At 40.0% G+C, this 22,376-nt stretch overlaps 1 protein-coding gene across 2 annotated transcripts in view; it reads left to right on the forward strand.

Moving 5' to 3' along the window:
- Arhgap32 (Rho GTPase activating protein 32) overlaps window positions 1-22,376 on the forward strand; it is a 221,555-nt gene that overhangs the window by 126,951 nt on the left and 72,228 nt on the right. For both annotated transcript variants that reach the window (XM_029481740.2, XM_085844506.1), the window contains 2 exons: window positions 6,340-6,426; window positions 18,247-18,384. In XM_029481740.2, coding sequence (XP_029337600.1) covers window positions 6,340-6,426; window positions 18,247-18,384 — 225 coding nt within the window. The remainder of the gene's footprint in view (window positions 1-6,339; window positions 6,427-18,246; window positions 18,385-22,376) is intronic.

The following is a 22,376-nucleotide window of genomic DNA, read 5'->3' on the forward strand; positions in this document are numbered from 1 at the left end:
TTAGGGTTCTTATCCATGATTACTGTACTGTTTGTAGTCTTCCACACTCAGTGCTGTCCAGGGTAACTGTTCATGGCTTTGTCTCCTGAAGGTGGCCATTATTCTTCCTAGACAGTTAAAATATGCTAACAGATGTAAACTCAGTGACCTAAGGCCTTCTTCAGCATCTCTGCCATACTCCATTCTCTTGGGCTTACTTTTCTTCTTGGGTGCATATTATTACAACTCACCAGTAAAGTTTTCTTGGTAGAAGTTTAGGTTTTGTTCATCAGAAAATGCTTCATTTCGCTGGGCGTGGTGGCGCACGCCTTTAGTCCCAGCACTCCAGAGGCAGAGGCAGGAAGAAAGAAAGAGAGAGAGAGAGAGAGAGAGAGAGAGAGAGAGAGAGAGAGAGAGAGAGAGAGAGAGAGAGAGAGAGGGAAGGAAGGAAGGAAGGAAGGAAGGAAGGAAGGAAGGAAGGAAGGAAGGAAGGAAGGAAGGAAAGGAAAGGAAGGAAGGAAAAAAGAAAAAAAAGAAAATGCTTCATTTCGACCTATGATTTTGTGTGGTAGTTTAGGTGTGAATAAAATCTCGGTAACTTTGTTTTAGAGCTTGAAGATATTCCTACTCTGCTCCATCTGTCCCTGTGAAAGAGTTGGATGTTCTGTATGTTCTTAGATGTTCGCTGTTTCTAGTATTCTTCCCTCCCTCCCGCAGTTAGATTTTTTTCATGACAAGGCTTCACTTTAGGATGAAGATTCATTTTAGCTTTTCTTGTTGAACTATTCTATTCGAAACATATCCTCCCAGGTTTTGTAATTAGTGAGTGTATTTATATTGTTTACATTTTTGAAGGTTCCCTTCATGGACTGTATTAACAATTCACATTTATCACTTTTTAAAATACATCTTTTAAAGTGTTTGACCCCCATTGTAGCTATAAATCAGAGATAAGATTCTACTGTATAAGTATAAGCCATGTTCTGCTTATCCATTTACTTACTGACTTATGCTTGTATAGCTTCTGGTTTGTTTGTTTGTTTGTTTTAGCTGTTCCTGAGAGTTTTCTGTCATTGGGGTATTATATACACATGGAATTTCTGAGTCATGTACTAATCATGTTTTCATTAGATGTGAAATAGTATCTCATTTGTAATTTCAATTTGCAAGTGTTAACATTGTAGTTCAGATTTCTCTAGTAGTGGTGTCAAATATCATTTTATATGCTTATTGGCCATTTATTTATTTTATTTAGGGAACTATCTCTTTAAATCCTCTTGTTTGTTGAGAATTGTTTTATTTTGTCATTACCAATGATGAATTATAGAACTCATTTGCATATCGTTGATATTGATAGATATTATGGATTATATACACTTTCCCCATAATATTGATGGCCCTTTTTTCCTCCTTAGTTTTTGTCATTTTTGTTTTTTCGAGACAGGGTTCCTCTGTGTAGCTCTGGCTGTCTGTCCTGGAACTCACTCCATAGACCAGGCTGGCCTCGAACTCAGAAATCCACCTGCCTCTGCCTCCCAAGTGCTGGGATTAAAGGCGGCACCACCACTGCCTGGCCTTAGTTTGTTTTATTTTGATTCAATTTAAAAAAAATTAAATGTGTGTGTGTGCCCGTCCACATGTCTGTCTGTCTGCCTGCCTGCCTGCCTGCCTCTGAGTATGTGCATATGAATGTAAGTACCTGCAGAAGCCAGAGGCATTGGATCATCTGGAATGAGAGCCACAAGAGGTAGTGAGCTGCCTGACCTGGGTGCTGGGAACTGAACTGAGGGCCTCTGGAAGAGCACCAGGTAACCACTTAGCCCTCTTTCTAGTCACAAAAGATGCAGTAGGAAAGGAAGAGGCCTTTTGTTGTTTTTGTATTTTGTTTTGTTTCAAGGTAAGTTCTCAGCATGTATCTATCCCTAGTTCACGGCTCTCAACCTGTATGTCATGGCCCCTTTGGAGGTCGGACAGCCCTCTCCGGGTGTGGCCTAAGACCCCTTGAAAACTCAGATACTACATTACAGTTCTAGCAAATTACTGTTAGGAAGTTATGAAGTGGCGACAAAAATAAAGTTGTGGTTGGAGGTCACTACAACACAAGGGTCTCAGCATTAGGAAGTTTGAGACCCACTGCCCTGGTTGTCTGGTACTTTCTCTCTATGTAGACCACTCTGGCCTCAAACTCAGAGTTCTGGGATTAAAGACAGTACCATGCATGCTTAGCTTGATACAAAATTTTAATAATTTTTGTGACATAAAATTTGTATATTTCATATTCGTTCCTTATGTCACAGTGTATCATTCCTAGGAAATGTTCCCCAAATTTAAATTGTGTGAAACCTTTTTGCTTTATTCTTCTAAAATTTTCCTGCTTTTTAGGTCTTATTTTACATTTTGATCCATCTTGAGGTGACCTTTTGTAGTAGTCGTTAGGTAATGACCTGCCTGCGTTCGTTCCTTTGCATGTGGATCTACTGTTTCCCCAGCACTGTTTGTTGAGAACGCTTTCCTTTCTCCATTGGACGATCTTGGTGCCCTTGTCAAAATCTTTTAACCATTTACATGAGGGATTGTTTCTGGGCTCGTTGTTCTGTAAGGCCTGCCTCTACACCAGTAACACAACTGCTTTCATTGTTACAGATTTCTAGTAAGTTTTGAACTCATGAATGATGAGTTGCTCTGATTTTCTTCTTTTAAATATTGATTTGACCAAGCACTGCCATTGGGGATTGACAGAGATTGTGTTGACTCTGTATATTGTTTTCGGGGCAGCAATGAGATCTTTACAATATTAAATTGTCTAATATATAAACATAAAATACTTTCCCACTTACATCTTTCTTGTTTCCTTAGTGTCTTTTTTTCTTTTTTGCTTACTTCAGTTTCAGATCAGTAGTGTAGGAAACTGTTCCTATAACATCTCCATTTTTACTTTGATGTCAGAAAATTAAAACAGGGTGAGAAGAATCACATGAAAAAACTGTAAAAAGATGACATGTTGGATCAGCTTCTTCCTGGCCTCTCAGTCCTGGAGCCAGTTATATGCTTGCATGGATGAAGAGTCAGTTGTATCATTTCTGTCAGTGTGTGCTGTATCTGACTCCTCCTGGAACTGTTCTCAGAGTGGTCATTTGAACATAATGACCTCTGGCCTTTAGAGTTTCTGAGGAGGAGTGGTGGACTGTTATTTCCGGATTCCTTGTGTATGTGGGTCTTTCTGATGCATTTAAGATGGTTTGTCCTATGGAAGTTGGACTCTCGTCTATCTCCTATGGGGCTCTTTAAGTTCATATTGCTGAGATTCATGTCCATCTTGGTATTCACGTCATTCATTAAATCTGGGAAGTTTTTGATTACCGTGTCTTGAAATTCCATTGCCTTCTTTTCTGTTTCTTCCTTTTTGGGAATCCCATCCACATACATTTGTACATTTGATGGTGTCCTGCCATCCACCTGGATCTGGCACTTTTGTTCAGTACCTTAGCTTGGTTCTTTTGTATGCCTCTGACTTGGTCATTTACATTGTTGTATCTTCCAGTTTATTGACTCTTTTCTGCCTGCTCTGATCTGCCTTTGGCTCTTTCGAATAAATTTTCCATTTTAGTTGTATTTTCTTAGCTATGCAATTTGATTTTGGCTTCATTTTAGTTTAAAACATTTTCTTATTAATGTTTTATTTCATTTATAGAGTGTTTTCTTGGCTTTCTTTTCATCTTGCTCTAATTTTCTTAGTATCATTAGCGTGGTTATCTGTCTGGCATATCTGCCATGAGGTCTTTTTCAAGATAACTTGCTGATAACTTGCTTCCTTTGCTTCTTTTTTTGTTTTTTTATATATTAGTGTGTTTTCAAAAGGAACAGAACTGATAGAAAGAATACACATATCAAAGGGCATTTACCGGCTTGGTTTATAGGAATGTGGTCTGGATGCTGGAGTAGTGGTTGTCTCTCATTGGAAAGGCTAAGAACCTGGTAGTTGCTCCTCCTGTGAGTGAGGGTGGATGCCTCTTCTGTCTCATTTGGTGCTAAAGGCCTGGAGGATTCCTGGAGAGTTGCTGGTCTTCAATCTGCATTGGAATTGGAATTCCAAAGAAGTTGGTTCTCTTATTGGAGAAGGAATGCTAAAGCATTAGGTAGAAGAACTTGTCAGCAAGAGTTGGGGCAAGTAGACAAAAGCAAAGTTCCTTTTCTCCTATCCCTTTATCTGGGTTGACACCAGAAGCTGCAACTCACATTTAGCTTTCCTGCTTCAGATAATCAGTTAAGCAAATTACTCACAGGGTGACCAGAAGCTTGCCTTTTAGTTGCTTCCAAATGCAGCTAAGTTGACAGCCAAAGTTAGCCACCACAGAGAGACTTCACTCGTTAGCTCCTTTAGATAGTTTGAGGCTACAGTCTATACTAGAGATTACTTTCAAGGAAGCTGGAAGGGTGGTGAGGTGCCTTCTCTGTTCTTTATTGCCAAGCTGCGGTCTTTTGTGTGTAGTGTGTGCTCTCCTTGTCTGCTTTCTCGGCTCTCTTTGCTCCTTCCCCTTGCTGCCAGTGTTTTCCTGCGGTTTGTAGCTCAGTAAGCTCCTTCCATTCCAACTTTCCCAAGCCCTGGGGACGAGCTGCATCATACTCTGGAACAGAATAGACTGTCTTCGTTAGCCACTTTCAGCTTTCAGTGTCATTGCAGTCTTAGCTGTTGAGTGTCTTGATCGCCTCAGAGGGATGTTTCTTAGCCCTTCTTGTCTTTTCAACACTATGCTCCTAGGCTATAGAGATCCTTGTTTGGAGAGGCTCCCTACTCTGCATAGGCCACTCCCCATTCTCCTTCGTTTCCTAAGTTTTTAATGTATTGATTCCATACCCTTGATTCATACTTGCAGGAAGCAGATGAAGGTTGGACATCAGTCAGTTCTGCTGCTGTGCTTTGCAATTACAGTTTGTTACTTTAGTGACAGTCTCCCAGGATTTGGCTGGCTTCTCCTTGTCCTGTCTGAGGAAGATTCTTGATTCTCTGGACTCTGCCAGGCTCCAGGCCCATGTCTGTCTCCTGCCTTAAAGTCTTGTCTCCTTCAGAACTTACTTAGACTTCTCTTCATTCTTAAATTTTTAACTTTTGAAAACTCCAACTGTACCATGAAACTGGGTTACTCATTGTTACCTTGTTGAACAGGGTACCTTTGTAATATCTGAAGATTTTTAATAAGTAACTTTCTGTGACACTCACTGTTCACGTAGAGAATGCATCTTCTTCAGCAGAGTGCTTCTTTCAGCATTGACTGCAATGACACATGGCATTTGTGAAGGACTTCTTGTATGCCATGTGACTTGAGAATAAGTATTGTGCCCTTCCCCTTCCCCCTTTCCAGGTGAGACACTAAATAAGTAAAGTATTGTTACATGTCATTTACTGTTACTTTTGAACACAAGGTCGCACTTTGAGGAATAGATGCTGTACTTTCATTTCCAAATTGGAGTCAGGTGTACCGTGTGAACTCCTGACGCAAATGGAGTACAGAAAAAAGAACCAAGCTTGTAGCAAGCTGGATGATTATTGGTAGCCTGGATGCTGGCATAAGATAAAGAGTAATCAAAGCCGTCTGGAGAGATGGCTCAGCAGTTAAGAGCACAGACTGCTCTTCAAAATGGTCCTGAGTTCAAATCCCAGCAACCACATGGTGGCCCACAACCATCTGTAATGAGATCTGACACCCTTTCCTGGTGCGTCTCAAGATAGCGACAGTGTACTTAGATATAATAAATAAATAAATAAATAAATAAATAAATAAATAAAGAGTAATCAAATCTGTAGCAAACTATTTTGGCTCTATACCTCATGAAGACATGATTCGTTCTCAGCTGTTGCCCATGTGGGCCCAGTATTGCCAATTTTCTGTATTCTTCAGTAGAAGCCATACATCTGTATTTTCCACATGAGACCTTACAGTCTCTGCATGCTGTCTGTTTATTCAAGTAAAAATAAAATAAATGCTAAGTCTGAAATTAACCATGGATATAGGCTGAACCTGCTTTCCCTACAGTAGTCTGAGCTATTTTAAAACTTGTCTTGTAATCTCTCTCTATGCAGTTTAGTGCTCTTGTGCATAATAAATAAAGGGGATGATGGCCTGATTATGTAACAGCAGTATCTTACTTACGCTTTTATTCAGTTGTGCCAGTTAGATAGCAGGCACAAAGCGAATTCATGAAAACAATGTCTTCTTAAATTCTGAATTCTTCATTCACCCGCTTTAAGCTATAGACTTATAAGGCACATTAACTTGATGTCAAGGATCAAGTATTATTGTATGCTTAGTTTATTCTCATTCTCCAATCATGACTTTCTTGTCCCTTTCTTCTGTGACACAGCTTTCACTATCAGAAGAACAGAATGAAGTAATGAAAAATGGCTGTGAATCTAAAGAGCTGGTCTACCTCGTGCAGATTGCCTGTCAGGTAATTGCGAGGATGCGTCCTCTACATCGATTTCATTATCTAGAGTGACTATTAAATTGCTTTCTATAATATATTTCTCACATTGCTTAAAGGCTTGTAATTGGTGGTAAGATGCTTCTATTGAAATGTAATTGGACTATGAATAACTATTACAACAAAATAAATTGGTATCTTTTAAAAAGTAATTATGCCATTGTGAGCACACTATTGAGATTAGAGTTTGTGTATTTTCTTGGTGGTATGTAGAAGTTCCTGAGGCTTTGGAGTCCTGAGTTACAGTGACACTGTTAGCATGGTGCTTCTTAGCCTTTCATATCAGTACTTGGAGACACCATAGTTGAAGCCCGGAGCTGAACAGAATCAGCTGAATATACAACCTCAAGTACAAGACTAGATAAGTGAGTTGTTGATCACATGTCATGAGAGAAGGGACTATTTGTGACTCAAGTGCCTCTGTGGCAACAGTTCTCAACCTGTGGGCCACAGCCCCCCCCCCCCCCCAGATGTCGCATATCAGGTATCCTACAGATCAAATATTTATATCACGACTCACAATGGTAGCAGAATTACAGTTATGAAGAAACAATGAAATAATTTTATGGTTGGGGATCACAACAGCATAGGAACTGTGTTAAAGGACCAGAGCCTTAGGAAGGTTGTGCAACAAGATGTGTGCGTGGCTTGGCAGCCTGCAGTTTCCTGACTGTTCGAGTGATGCTACTCACCTTGCCCTGCTCGCTCCTCAGGAGATTCACAGTGTGCTGTCTCAGGTCAGTAATTCCTCCGCCTAGCAGACACTGAGCATGTCTCACATGGCCTGCTCTGCACTCAGGGAGCCTCTGCCTGGGAGTGAGCTGCCTATTGGAAAGCACATGTTTGTAGGGAGACTTTACTTTGTACACAGTTTTTAGTTTTGGGGAGAAAATAAGATATAGGATATCTATATATTTTTTAAAAACAGAATAATCATGTTCTGATTATGTAACGGTATCTTACATACTGTAAATCTTAGTTTTAGACATTAATGTAGATTAGGGGATAGAATTCAGCTTGTATGTAATTAAGATGTGTTCTGTTGCATGTCACCACAGTTTCTAGGCGGAACAATGAAGTTCTAAGTTCTGTGTAACATTTTATAACATGCTTTTGTTTGGAGAGGTATGTTTTTATTTCAATGTTTTGATAACAGATAAGACATGAGCATTTGCATTTGATGTTTTTTCTCTTTTAGAGCATAGAAGCAAAAACAACTTAGTGATACATAAACTAGAGGGTTTGGAACCTCCATCTCCTATATCCCCTTGAGCGGATAGGTGATACAGATGTAGCCTGTACATCCAAGATGACCTATGCCCCAGACCTGTTCATGACCGTGTACTTTAAAACTTATAAAGCACATGTGTACACATGCACTCACACAAGCATGCATGCACAGGAGCACACACGCACAGGAGCACACACGCACAGGAGCACACACGAATGTACCCATTTTTAATCTTGGTGATTTTTATAGCCAAAGCTGGGACGTTACGTTTATTTTTGGTCATGAGGCAGCGTGTGAATGGCTAGCATCAGGTGATTGATGGAACTTGGTGAGAGTGAAGGAAATAAACAAAATCAGAAAAGTCTCAGATAGGGCTTTGCTGATTTGAAGTTTGGTCAATTAAGAGAAATGGTAACTGATTTTTACGTGCAAATATTAAATATTTTTCTAATAAACTAATGCTACTAATAGAAGAATAGAAGTCTCATGTTCTTTTTCCACAAAACATGGTTGGTATGTCTGAAATGAAGTTTTTCTCTGCAGTCTAACACATTTTAGCATCTCTTCTTATCATTAGCCACACTTTAAATGCATAATTGTAATGTGATTGTGCTTCTGTGTATTCTCGACCTAGCTGTTAGATAGTTCCTTTGTTGTAAATATCCTACCAAACTGCGTAAAACATTTCGGATCATTTGTTAATAGTGTTTACTATACCAGAGTCATAGTTTACTACTTGATAATGATGGCATTCATCTCTTGTTTGACTCACTGTGTGCAATTACTGAAGCCTTCCCATGGCTCACTTAGCAGCCCCCTCACATGTGCCAACCATAAGCTAAATTAGATGAGAATTTTAAAAAATAATAATTGAAAGCCTCACAAAGAAGGAAGCTGAGGTTCGCAGTAGTAAAGCGGTTGTCCTGAGCTCTCCTGCCACAGTGGGGAAAAAAAATCAGAGGTACCAAGATTTGAACCAAGGTTTAGTATGGTTGACTGGTGTGCTTTGGCAACTTCTCTATCATTCTTTGTTGTAATTTGTACTGCAAACATATCCTAAATGTTAATACATTTCAGAAATGCATGTAAATGATTGTCAGTCTAGATTCTTGGCATGGCATTAGAGGGCAAATGTTATATGCCACCCCTCCTTCCAGTCCCCACACCTCCAAGAATGAAGCATTTTATCCTGCAGGAAAACTCCTTAAGCAGAAAAGTAATCAACTCAGAATAGCTCTAGGAACCCCCTGAAACTGAGCAGATTCATTAGGCCTCTTCCCCTCAGGGTAAACAGAGTCCCTCTCAGATGATGCAGAGCAAAGCTGGGCATGGGGTGGGTAGAGAGGAACAAAACCCTTTCAAAAGAACAAAGGCTGTAAAGAAGTCTCCAAGACCAGACTAGCTGCTTGAGAGAGTTTATACCTAGACAAAGCTGTTGAGCTATCTGTAGACTATGCAGTCTGCTCTAGGGTCCCATATCACTCTTGCTGGGGTAAGCCTTGGTAATGCAACTGTTTTTGAGTCATTGATGCTCCTGTAAGTAACTCCAAAAACCCTCATTGGTTCACCAAGCTGGAGTGTGGTGTTTTCTGTACTTTGGTCTGTTGAGGAATCTCCGTCTGGGGTGAGAAGATGTGTATGTGTTGTGGCTCCCTAGGAAAAGTTTTGTCACATCACAGTAGGGCATATTTTCTCCACCTCTTCTCATCTACATGCAAATGGACACACATTAACTTCTAGAGTCCTCAAGGAAGATAGCCCAGGCTATCTGGGTGCAGGTTTAGGTAGATAGAGCATAGCTTTCATGATACAAAAATATTAGCAGATGGTCTATTATGTATCCAAATGCATACAGAATATCTGATGAAACAGATATCAGTCAAACAGATCTCATTTAGCTGATGAGGTGAATGTCTGCTGAGTATTAACCATAGGAAAAGTTCTTCCAGAGGCTATGAAGACGAGGTCACTCATCTCTGAGTCCTCACCGCCTCTTATTAACATCATCTGAAGTTCTCTTAACTAATACGTGCCTAAGGTCTTCCCTCTCAAATCTCTTCATTCTTTCCATATCTTTTGTGCACAGACTTCTCAGCTGCCTTGGAAGCAGAAACCCTGTCCTCGTGTGTGTTGTGTGTGTTGTGTGTTGCTGTGGGTGGGCATGTTCTGAAAATGATGACCCCTTTTTGTCTATTTCTTGGATTTCTTAAGAAAAACCCCAAGCTTGACTTATTTTAAAGTTTCCAAAAATGAATAATAACCCTGGAAAATATTTAGGGAAAATACAAAGGAAACTTTACTATGTTGAAAGTTGAATAACTTTTAAAAGGTCAAAATTCAGTAAACAAAGACATCAACTCTAGATAGTTCCTCTACATGAAATGAAGCATTTGCAAGTATAATATCCGTGTTGTCTTAGTGTCAAAAGCTTTTGTTTTCTTATTATTACATTCTTTAGCAAGTCAGTATCAGTTTTAAAGTGACAAATTTAAACATACTTATTCTAACATTTCCTCATGGAAATCCTGTTTTGTCTCTTCTAAAGTATAGTTTCCTTGGTTGAATGGTAATTGTATTTAATAAAATATGTAACACTTACTATTCTTCTGTTGCTTTAGAGTAGATGATACTAACAATTCTATTTATTTGTTTATTATCTATCTTTATTTTCATGGTTTTTAAAATTCTCTCATATATTACATCTGGACTACAGTCCCCCACCCCTACCCCCGCCCAATCTCTTTCTCCCAACCCCCTTTTTCTCCCATATCTACCCCGAATCTCTACACATAAAAGAGCAGGCCTCGGGGCTGGAGAGATGGCTCAGCGGTTAAGAGCACTGACTGCTCTTCTGAAGGTTCTGAGTTCAAATCCCAGCAACCACATGGTGGCTCACAACCATTTGTAATGAGATCTGATGCCCTCTACAGTATACTTACATATAATAAACAAACAAACAAACCTTAAAAAAAAAAAAAAGAGCAGGCCTCCCAGAGCCATCAACCAAGCACGTCATGACAACCTACAATAAGACCAGGCACATACCATCACATCAAAGGTCGACCAGGCAACTCAGTAGGAGAAAAGGGTCCTGCAAGTAGGCAATAGAGTCAGGGACAGCCCCATCTCCCTTTTGTTAGGATTCCCACAAGTACACCAAGCTACTCAGACTTAATAAAATATCCAGAGGACCTCAATCAGACCCATACAGGCTCCCTGGTCTCTGTAAACCTCCGTGAGTCTTGCCACTTGATTTTGTGGGCCCTGTTTTCATGGTGTCCCTGAACCTTCTGGTTCCTCAGACCCTTCCTTCTCCCACAGGACTTCCTAAGCTCTGCCTACTGTTTGGTTATGGGGTTCTCTATCTGCTCCACGAAGTTTCTCTACTCTCTTGGATGAAGATGGATAATCTTTTTGATATGTTCTTGAATTCAGTTTGCAAGTGTTTTATTGAGTATTTTTGTATCAATATTCATGAAGGATATTGGTCTGTGATTTTGTTTTTTACTCTGTTGAATCTTTGTGTGATTTGGGTATCTGGATGAGTGTGGCCTCATAAGATGAATTTTGCAGTGTTCTTTCTGTTTCAATTTTGTGGAACAGTTTGAGCAGTATTATTAGTATTAGGACTTCTTTGAAAGTCTAGTAGAATTCTGCACTAAACTGTCTGACCGTGGACTTTTTTTGGTTAGCAGCCTTTTTAAAAAAAATGTTAGCATTTAATTAACCCCCACCGGGTGACTTCAGGACACCAGTACATAGGCACCTCCAACACCCTTAGTCTTCTCTTCAGCTCTTTTGCTGAAGGATTTGGCCCTCATGATGACAGGTTGCTTAGGGAGCTTTCCCTTGCCCAGAACTTTGCAGTAGCTGATCGCAGAACATCAGTGATGGGAGCAGCTCCAGGCTTGGTTTTTGTTGCATTGACCCACCTGCTAGCTGACCAACGTCTACAATGTATCCAGATGCTTCTCTATGCCGGAGGCAATGGCTCACCTGACCCTGGGGTTTCCAGGTCTTCCTCAGACTGGATGGCATGGCGTCAGCAGAAGGGAAAGAGCCTGTTAGAGGATCCTAATGACTGTTTCTATTTTAGGGGTGTGTGTGTGTGTGTGTGTGTGTGTGTGTGTGTGTGTGAGAGAGAGAGAGAGAGAGAGAGAGAGAGAGAGAGAGAGAGAGAGAGAGAGAGGTCTATTTAAATTGTTTCTCTGATCTTGACTTAACTTCGGTAAATGCTATCTGTTGAGAAACTTATCCATTTCTTCTAGGTCTTCTAATTTTATGGAATGCAGGCTTTGAAGTATGAATTAATGATTCTTTGGATTTCCTTGATGTACCCATTTCTTTTTGTTAATTTGGATATTCTCTCTCTAACTTTTAGTTAGTTTGGATAAGGGTTTGTCAATTTTGTTGATTTTTTTTTTTTCTCAAAGAAACAAATTTTTGTTTTATCAATATTTTGTATTGATCTCTGTATTTCTATTTTATTGATTTCTGTCCTGAGTTTGATTATTGCCTGCTGTCTACTCCTCTTGGGTGTGTTTGCTTCTTTTGTTGTAGAGTTTTTAGGCGTGCAGTTAAGTTGTTAGTAAGAGCTCTCTCCAGCGTCTTTATGAAGGCACGTAGTGCCATCAACTTTCCTTAGCACTGCTTCTCTGTGTCGCATAAGCGTGGGTATGCTTTCTATTCACTTTCATTGAATTCCAGAAAGTCTTTCATTTCTCTCTTTATTTCTGCTTTGACCCTGAAGTAGTTCAGAAGGGAGTTCAGTTTCCCTGAGTCTGTAGGCTTTCTGTTGTTTCTCTTGTGGCTATCCAGCTTTCATCCATGTGCTCTGATAGGATATAGGAGGTTAGTTCAACTTTTTTTGTACGTGTTGAGACTTGCTTTTTTGATCAAATATGTGGTCAGGTTTTGAGAATGTTTTGTGAGGTGCTTATTTCTGTGTATGCATGTGTGCTGACATGAATTTATGTGCATAACATGCCCACAGGTGCACACAGAGGTCAGAAGGTATGGGGTTTCCTGAAAGTGTAGTTACAAGCAGTTCACACCTGCCATGTGGGTGCTGGGAATCAAATTCCAGTTGTGGGGAGGGGCAGTAAGCACTCTGAACTGCCGAGCTGCCTCTCCAACCCTAGGCATTAATAAACCTTATTAAAAGGTACTTGGGGGCTGGAGAGCTGGCTCAGCGGTTAAGAGCACTGATTGCTCTTCCAGAGGTCCTGAGTTCAATTCCCAGCAACCACATGGTGGCTCACAACCATCTGTAATTGGATCTGATGCCCTCTTCTGGTGTGTCTGAGGACAGCAACAGTATACTCATATAAATAAAATAAATAAATCTTAAAAAATATTTTAAAAAAGAGCATTTACTGCTTAAAAAGATGCTAACTATATTTTCACTGAAACCAAAATTCATCCAGATTTATTAGTTTATCTTTTCTGAAGATTAAATATAAGTATTACAGTAATCTCAGGGTTCTTTCGTGTCATAGTCACAAAGCAGACAGCTGGTTACAAGGGAATGCCTCCCTGTCTCAAAATACCTCCTGAACTCTGTTCCCATGCTTGGCATTCCAACACAGACATGCGTTAAATCTCTCCGCTCAGCTCAGTCCATTTCGCAGACACTGTCACTACCACAATGGATTGAGTATTCGCATTTGGAGAGCGTCTGTGTGAGCAGACCGCGTGGGCCAATTGCCAGCCCTCCAGCTGAAACTTTGTACAGTTTCCATTATTCCATTTCATAGATGAGTAAACTATTGCCCCAGGCGTTAGAGAATCGAGGCAGGTTCTGTATTGAGGATAGTCCAGCCTCTGATTTAGATTGTGTTTCTTTCTTTTTATGAAAATTTATAATTCAGACTAGCTGTCATTTTTTGTATTCTTTCCTTGTAATAAAAGAATCCCAAAAAACATGGTCAATGAGTGTTCTCAGAAAAAATAGCAGATATTTCCTTTTGTTCTCAGGAAAAATTCTTGTCTAGAATTACTGATTTTTGGCATCACTGAATGGTAGTAATTATTTGTTAGTAATAATTAAGATAAGAAATTAGTAGCAAATTAAAATTGTTAGTATAATGAAGAATTTTGCTTTGATTTTGTATTGTTCCTTTACAACATATATTATAAAACTAAAGTATTCCAAATATTATTTTATTTATGTTTCTCAGAAATAGGAAGATTACAGATATACAAAACAAAGCCTTAAAGTTCTTGTTTTATGTCTGCTCAACATACAAGGTCTTTAATTTAGAAATTTTGTCCAATAAATTAGAACATATTTAGGTGATTTTCAAATTGTGTTACATATAGTTCAGATTTCAGAACTGAAAGACTGTGCAGGAAAGCTGTCTTTTGTTTGCACAGGGATATTTTTTAAAGGCATTCAAAAGAAGTTGACAGTTATGCAGTTAAGAGCTGTTGAATCTATAGTAACATATCAATGTCACCTAAAGCCCATAGACTACAGATGACTTTACTCTTTGGGCACTCTGTAGCATGGGCTGGGAAGAAAATTTAATGGCACATACCCATCATTGTAGTATTATAAAAATAATACTGATACTGCTCTAAAATTCATGTGCTCATTTGTACCTTCCTCTCAGAAAACCCTCACAACCACTGATTTTTTTTATTGTCTTCATAGTGATATCATCTCTAGACTGTCACAGTTGGATCTTCCTCGCATGTCCCCATTTGCTAATAAGCCTTTAAAACTTCTCTGTGTCCAAGGAGATATATATCTGTATATTTGGCATATTAATAATTCACATTGATTCTCAAAAATGCAGATGTAAACATTTCAGTAAATAGAACTGCTGTACATCTGATGGGAGCATCTTCTCACACAGAACATGAATTAGTATTTACATTTATGCTATGATTTGGGGCTGGAGGGGCTTCAGTAGGCAGCTTTTCAGAGGACCCGAGTTCAATTCAGTTCCTGGTATGCAGTACCCAGTGGCTCCTCTGTAACTTTAGTTCCAAGGAATCCGATGCTTTCTTCTGGTTTCTATAGTACCAGACACACATGTGGTCCATTGGCCTAGATGCAGGCAAAACACCTGCACACATAAAACAAACATTTTTAAATGTAAAGAAGTTATGATTCATTGAGTTTCATAGAGATAATTGGAAGGAATTTGCCATATTGATTGAATATTGTCACTGCTTGTGTGTGTGGGGAGCTTCTTTCCTTATCTTCTGTGGCTTGAGAACTCCTTTCTGTTCGACTGAGCATGGTTCCTTTGTGTACCTGCGCTGACTGCACTCTGCCCTCTCACTGTTGGAGGGCATCTCAGAGGCTTGCATGTTTGGAAGATTGAAGTTGCAGTGAGCATCCCTTGAGAGAATTTTTATGGACACAAGTTTTCAGTTCATGTGTGTAAACTCAAAAGGAATGAGGCTGCTTTGCATGATAATAATACGTTTAGCTTTAAGAGAAAAATGTCAGTTTTTTTCCCAGATTGATGTACTATTTTGTATCCCCCCCCCCCCAGCAGTGGATGAGACTCCCTGCTGCTCCATGCCTTGGCTGTGCTGGGTATTGCTAAGGCTTTGGATTTGGGCTATCCCAATAAAGACCTTGTTTGATTGTTCAGTTCTGTAATGATGTAGGATGCTAAGCAGTTCTCACATGTTTTTTATTATCTGTATCTTTCTGGTGAGGTATCTGTTAAGTCTTTTTCCTGCTGTTTAAATTAGGCTGTTCTTTTTCTGTTGTAGGAATTCCCTGTATGTTCTGGATAACAAGCTTTTGTCTGCTTTTGCAAGAAAGCCTTGCAGGATGAGTTAGGCATGGTCCTCTCCCTTTTTGGCTTCTGGATCAGATTCTAGATACATTGGTTGCATAATTTCTTCTTTAGGTATTTGGTAAAACTTACTGAATTTATTAGTGCTCAGTGATGTTTTTGAAACCTATTAATTATTGATTCAGCAGCTTAAATATCTATATACCTACTCATTGTGTATGTCTTTGTGTGTGAGTCTGACACATTTCCAGTTGCTCATATTTTCCTTTTGTTGTCTGTCATCTCTAATGATGTGCCCCTAACTTATTTCTTATATTAGTAGTTTGTTTCCTTTTGCCACTTCTCCATTTCAGTTAAAATGACTAGAATCTTATCAGTTTTATTGATGTTTTTCAAAGGATTGGCTTTGTTTTACTAATTTCTGGGTTTCGGTTATAGACGTGTTCATGATGGCCAAGAGCAAACATTGCATGGTCCCTAATTTTGTAAACCTAGTATAGTATGTTTAATGGTCCGAGAGCAAATGTGAGTTCACTATCCTCTTAAACTTCATATAGTGCATTTTATACCCCAGAATATGCATTAAGTGTTTGGTGAATCTGAGAAGCACATATAGCCTGCCTGTAAGTAATCTGTGAGACCATTTATATGCTGGTGACTGCTTCAGCTACTTGCTAGATTAGTCCACTGGGGATACACGTACCGTAAAGTCTCCAATCGCAACAGTAGACTGATATGTTTTCACCTTGCATTTTTTCTTTTAATTTTATTTATTTTGTGTATGTTTTACCTGTGCACACATATGTAAGACAACATTTGCAGCTTTGGAACTAGAGAAACAGGCAGTTGTGAGTTGTCGTGAGGATTCTGGGAATTGAATCCAGGCTCTCTGGACAAGCAGCCAGTTCTTTCAACTGCTGAGCCATCTTCCCAACCCCTCCTCAGCATTTCTGTCAGTGAAAACAAAGTGTGTGTGTGCGTGTGTGTGTGTGTGTGTGTGTGTGTGTGTGTGTGTGTGTGTGTGTAGGTAGAGGGAAGTATACAGTGCTTATTACACATCCTATTATATATCTCACACAGTAGAATAGTAGTCAAGCTTAAAGAATCAAGGTCACTTTTGTAGGGATTTTTATGTTCATGGGTGCTTGGTAATACTACACCAGAATGAATTTAAATTGGCTGAGCAACTACAAAGCCCAAAGTGTGTTTTGAAGTTCTTTGTAAAGATATAGTTTTGATATCTGCGTAGGAAAAACATTGCAAAGCTACCAGTTAACCATATTCATAATTCCATTCTTAGTCTATGGTTTTCACCTTCAGTACTTACTAGGTATTCCTCCTGTCTAACTACAACACTTCCCGCTTTCTCAGTACTTCTTGATTTCTTCCATACATCCAGCTTCTGCCTCTTAACTGCTATTCAGCTGTCAGTAGCTTCTGGGTACAAATGCCTTTCCTTTTAAGGTTGAATACTATGCCATCGTGTGTGTGTATGAGATAATGGGATGTGTAATGGTACATAGCCACACATGGACATTCGGGTTATTTTCTTACGTTGGTCTTTAAGCAGGAATATAGGTATTTCTTTGACATATTGATATCAGTTATTTAAGATACATATCCTGTATTGGGCTTCCTGGATCATATGATAATTTTTTCTTAAGTTGAGGAACTTCCATACTGTTTTTCATAATAACTGGACTAATTTATATTCTTACCAATAGCATGCGGAGATTTCCTTTCCTCATGTCTTTTGCAGTATTTTTCACCTTTAGCCTGCTTAGTATGATAAGCATCTAACCTGAGTGGGGTGATGCCTCTTTGTGGATTTAATTTGCATTTCACTCACAACTGATGATTCTGATAAATCTTTCATGTACCTGTTGGTTCTTTTGAAATTGTTTATTTCGGGCTGCTGCCCATTTTAAACCAGATTGTTATTACACTGCGATTAAGTTCAGTTTTTGTCTCTTCTGAACTTAATGCCTCATCAGAAATGTAGTGTAGTAGTTTTTATTTTGAGTTTATTCTCTAGTCTTAGTCATGGAAGGTGTTGCTGATAATGTAGCAGGATTTCTAGTCCACAAAACTGGAGCCCTAAGGCTTTTCTTATCCGGAAGCAGTTTATGTTGCCAGCGGCTTTGAGCACATTGTTATCCAAAAATCCAAGAGCCCTGGATGTTGAAGACTTTTCTTTTTTAAATTTCCAACATAATGACTACATACATTTTGATTAGACACTCCAAACTACTAGGTATTAATGAGAACTGCTAGGCTGGGATGAGAAGGAAGGAAGAGGAAGGGGGCTGCGGAGGGAGGAGGTCATTTCCTCTTCCCCACTGGGGTAAGGCACTCAGCAGCTTGGGGACACACGTGTGACAGACACTCCCTCTTACACATTAGGGACCTCCTGCTTCTTCTACCATACTAACTAATCAATAAATGAATTTCCTTTCCCTTTGACTTTAGGAAATAGTTGTTCAGTGGTTCTTTCTGTAGAGTTAGAGTTACATGCTGTCAGCACCTGGCAGTTATTTTCAGTGTGTAGCAGTAGACTTGGGAGAAGAGTAGGAAAGGTCAAATGGAGAGTTCCATCATCTATCTAAAGTATTTATCTTTCAGTATAATATAATTTACCGGAGTGTTTGGAGCTGAACTGATTATCATCTTTAAGTAAATAGAAAGTTCTTATTAGGAAATATAAAATTTCACAAGATACCATTAGAGAATGAAGGCATGATTTTTAAGCACTTTGAAGAAAAATGAATTTATTGGAACTTTGTTCTCTACTCATAGGGCAAGAGTTGGATTGTTAAAAGAAGTTATGAAGATTTTCGGGTACTCGACAAACATCTTCATCTCTGCATTTATGACCGCCGATTCTCCCAGCTCGCAGAGCTTCCCCGCTCTGACGTCCTGAGGGACAGTCCTGAGGTAACCATTTAGAACCCTGCAGAAGTAATAACACATATGAGTTAGCAGAAGCTTTTGTCAGGTGGAATACAAGAGCACCTAGGATCTTTCCTGAGATTGCTTATTTCAGGAGAGATACTTTCTAGGGTGTTCAGAAGTAAACAAGTGTCAGTGACTATTTATAAGGCTTGGAGCCTCGTGATGATGGGAATGTGCACAGCCAATATTATGTGTTATTATGTATGCACTAGCAGATTATTCTTCCAGGGAATCTGAAAATGTGAAAGACAAAGAGACAGTAAGTGCGTGCTGCGAGTGTGCTCTGCTGGCGTGGCGCTCCTGGGCTGTCTGATGTGGACTGGGTCTGAGCATAGCCATAAAGGCTGATTGTGGGCTGAGTAGAAGCCTTACACGGGAACACTGAGTAAACAGAGCACGTGTGGGCACAGGGGCCTCTGAAAGTAAGACTGTTTACTTCTGAGGGAGCGTCAGCCCATGAAACAAGAGCCTAGTTTTATAAAATAAAATAATCAGATCTTGGAAATAAAATATCATGTACATTAATAATAGCAGACCTGAATAACTGGATGACTACATAAAGAGAGAGCTACAGAGAGTTAGTGAGCTGGGATATCACGTCATAAGCATATAGCCCCTGAAAGGAGTTACAGGAGAAGATGGGATGAAAGGGAATAATTTTTAAATGAATATAATAAACTTCTTTGAGATAAAGAAAGCAATGTTTTCAGTCTCAAGGAGTTCATTAAACTTTACCATACAAAGGTTCGTGTTTTAGTCACTCTTCCGTTTCTGTAACAGGATCCCCTAAAGGAAGCAGCCTAAGAGAGAAAGGGTTTACTTAGGCTTCCCCTTTCATAGATACAGCTTGTCATGCCAAGGAGACATGGCAGCATGGCAGGTGGCAGGAGCAAGGGGTTGGCTGGTCACACTGCATTCAGAGGGTGAGCAGGAGGTAGATCTGGGTTATAAAGCCTCACAGCCAGCTCCCAGTGGCAAGACTCCACCCCCTGAAGGTTCTACAAGCTTTCCAGATAGCACCACCATCTGGGAATCAAGTTTTAAAACACATTAGATATGGCAGACAGTTCACATTTAAGCCAACAACATTCTGCCCTTCCTTGGCCCCGTAGTTTCATAATCATCTCTCTATGAAAAATTCATTTGGTCTAAATTGAGAAGTCTCCATCATATCCTTTCACAAAACCAACATTTTTCAAATGCCCAGTTTATTTTCTGAGACTCATAGCATTCTCTTAATGAGATGTCCTGTAAATTGTAAAATCAAAACTCAAATTGTCATCATTCTAACATACAATGCCACAGAGTATCATATCTATTTCACAGGGGAGGAATGGGACCGAACAAAGAAAGACTTGACTAGAGCAAGAACTAAACTCCAGCAGAGAAAATCTCAAATCCTATAGCTCGGTATCTAGGTAATGGGATCTCTGTAGTTACAGAGGAGTTAGGCAGCCCTACTCTTCCAGCTTTGCTGCCTACAGCAGGCATATCTTTTCTCCTAAGCTAACTCTCTACATCATGAATGCAGGTTTCTTAAGTGCGGATCCCATGGTTCTGAATTCTCAGCATATATTGTATAAGATAGAACATATACATAGCCTTTATTTTCCCTTTCTCCTTCCTCATACCCTCCAAAACATACCCCTCCAGGTCCTCTTTTGGGAACTCACTAAGTCCACTCAGTGCTGCCTGTGTGCACGTGAGTGTGGTCATCCACTGGAACATTGGAAGCCTACCATTGACCACACCCTCCAAGCACAATGATCCTCCACCCTCACCACTAAGTCTAACAAATGCACTTGTTCTCAGTAAAGAGTGGGGCCTGGACATTGTCTACACTACCTGTGCTGGAAATTTGGGTAGTTTGATTTTGCCGGAGTCTTGTACAAGTAACCACATCTAGTGTGGTGAGTGCAGTGACCATTTCCTATCTGGAGGACAGTATTTCATTGCACTCCTCTCTGTCCTTTAGCATTGACACTCTGTCTGGTTCCTCTTCCAAGCTTTGCTCTGAGCCTTCAAAGGCATGGGGTAGGGGTACTTGTTAAAGATTCTCCCTTAGTGCTGAACAGTCTGATGCATCTTCTTAACACTTAGACCACTGTCTGCATTGACTACTGCCCACTACCCCCCATCCCCCCAGGTTCTGTAATCAATGTCAAAAGCACTGCCCTCACTCATGGGTATTCACATAAATGTTTAGAAGGTAATTTGACAGATGTCATGACTATTTGGCAAAATAGCCATAACACATTCTATCTCAGGGCCAGCGACTTTCTAAGCTATGTGTGGACTTTTGACACAGGATTGCTCTACCACACACGAAATTCTCTCCTGTGAAGAGCACATCAAATTTAATCAAAAAGTGCCTAGTTATTCCGTAATATCTGTATCACTATTGAACTAATGGGTACCGCTTACCTGGGATGTTGGTATTGTTTCATGCAAAGACCAGCTCTGAATAAAACCAGTAATATCTTTTCTCCATTAATCTCATACACCACCCCAGGCCTGTGTAGCACTTTCCAGCACTAAGAAAGTTAGCCAATAAGGAAGAGAGCTCCTGGATGGTTTCAAATTGGTTTATACACGTCAGCCCACCTGTGATGGTTTGTGTATTCTTGGACCAGGGTGTGACACCATTTGGAGGTGTGGCCTTGTTGGAATAGGTGTGACCTGGTTGGAATAGGTGTGTCACTGTGGATGTGGGCTTAAGACTCTCACCCTAGTTGCCTGGAAGTCAGTCTTTCACTAGCAGCCTTTGGATGAAGATGTAGAACTCTCAAGCTCTGCCTGTGCCATGCCTGCCTAGATGCTGCCATGCTCCCACCTTGATAATAATGGACTGAACCTCTGAACCTGTAAGCCAGCTCCAATTAAATGTCGCTTCTTATAAGACTTGCCTTGATCATGGTGTCTGTTTACAGCAGTAAAACCCTAACTAAGACAGAAGTTGGTACCAGGAGTGGGGTATTGCTTTGATAGGCCTGACCATGCTTTTATTTGAAAGAATGTGGATTTTTGGACTTTGGATTTGGAACTCAATGGAATGCTTTAAATGGAGCTTAATGGGTCATTCTAGTTGGAATATGGAAGACTTTGTTGCTGGGAGTAATTTGAACTGTGTTGACCTGGCCCAAGAGATTTCAAAGGAGAAGAATTTCAGTATGTGGCATAAAGATTGTTTTTGTGGTATTTTGGTGAAGAATGTGGCTACTTTTTACCCTTGTCTGAAAAGTCTGCCTGAGGCTAAGGTAAAGAGACTTTGATTAATTGCATTAATTGCATTGACAAAGGAAGTTTCAAAAAAGCCCAGCAGAGACTTTGTTCTCTGGTTAAGTCTCACAAAGAGAAGTTTGAAAAAGCATAGCAAGCTTAGAAAGGCAAAATATAAAATATATGGTTCGAGTATTAAAGGCATACCAGGAAGTGAAATGGAGCAAAATCCTGTGTGTTCTAGGAAATAACAGATTAAGGGAGTGGGACCTTGGGGCAAGACCCTACCCAGCTGAATTTAGAACCAGGCATGGTCATACACACCTTTAATCCCATGAGACAGGCATGCTGATCTCTGCATTCAAGGTCAACCTACAGAGCAAGAACCAGGATAGCCAAGCGTAGCCAAGCGTAGGCAGTGAAGGATTTAGAAAACATAAAGCCAGTGATAATGTAATAGTACAAGGGGATCATGTTCTAGTTCCTGTAAGCAGCAGAACTCGGCAGCTTCAGCCATGTGGCTCTGGCTCTAGAGTTAGGAATGGAAGGAACTACTGGGACAATTGATGCTGGTTAGTTGGAGCTAAGACATTAGCAATGATTAAGAAGAGACCAGCATCACTGAGTTGAAATCTGGGAGTTAGTTGTTTTCTGGGAGCACAAAGAAGCTGTGTTTCAAGATAGCCAAGGTTGTACCTCGTGCTTCAGCTGGACTTGGTAATGTGTAAGAGTCACCCAGGTGGTACTGGTTTTGA

Source organism: Mus caroli, unplaced genomic scaffold (genome assembly GCF_978045245.1).
Source record: "Mus caroli unplaced genomic scaffold, Mus_caroli_1 scaffold_11, whole genome shotgun sequence".
NCBI lineage: Eukaryota > Metazoa > Chordata > Mammalia > Rodentia > Muridae > Mus > Mus caroli.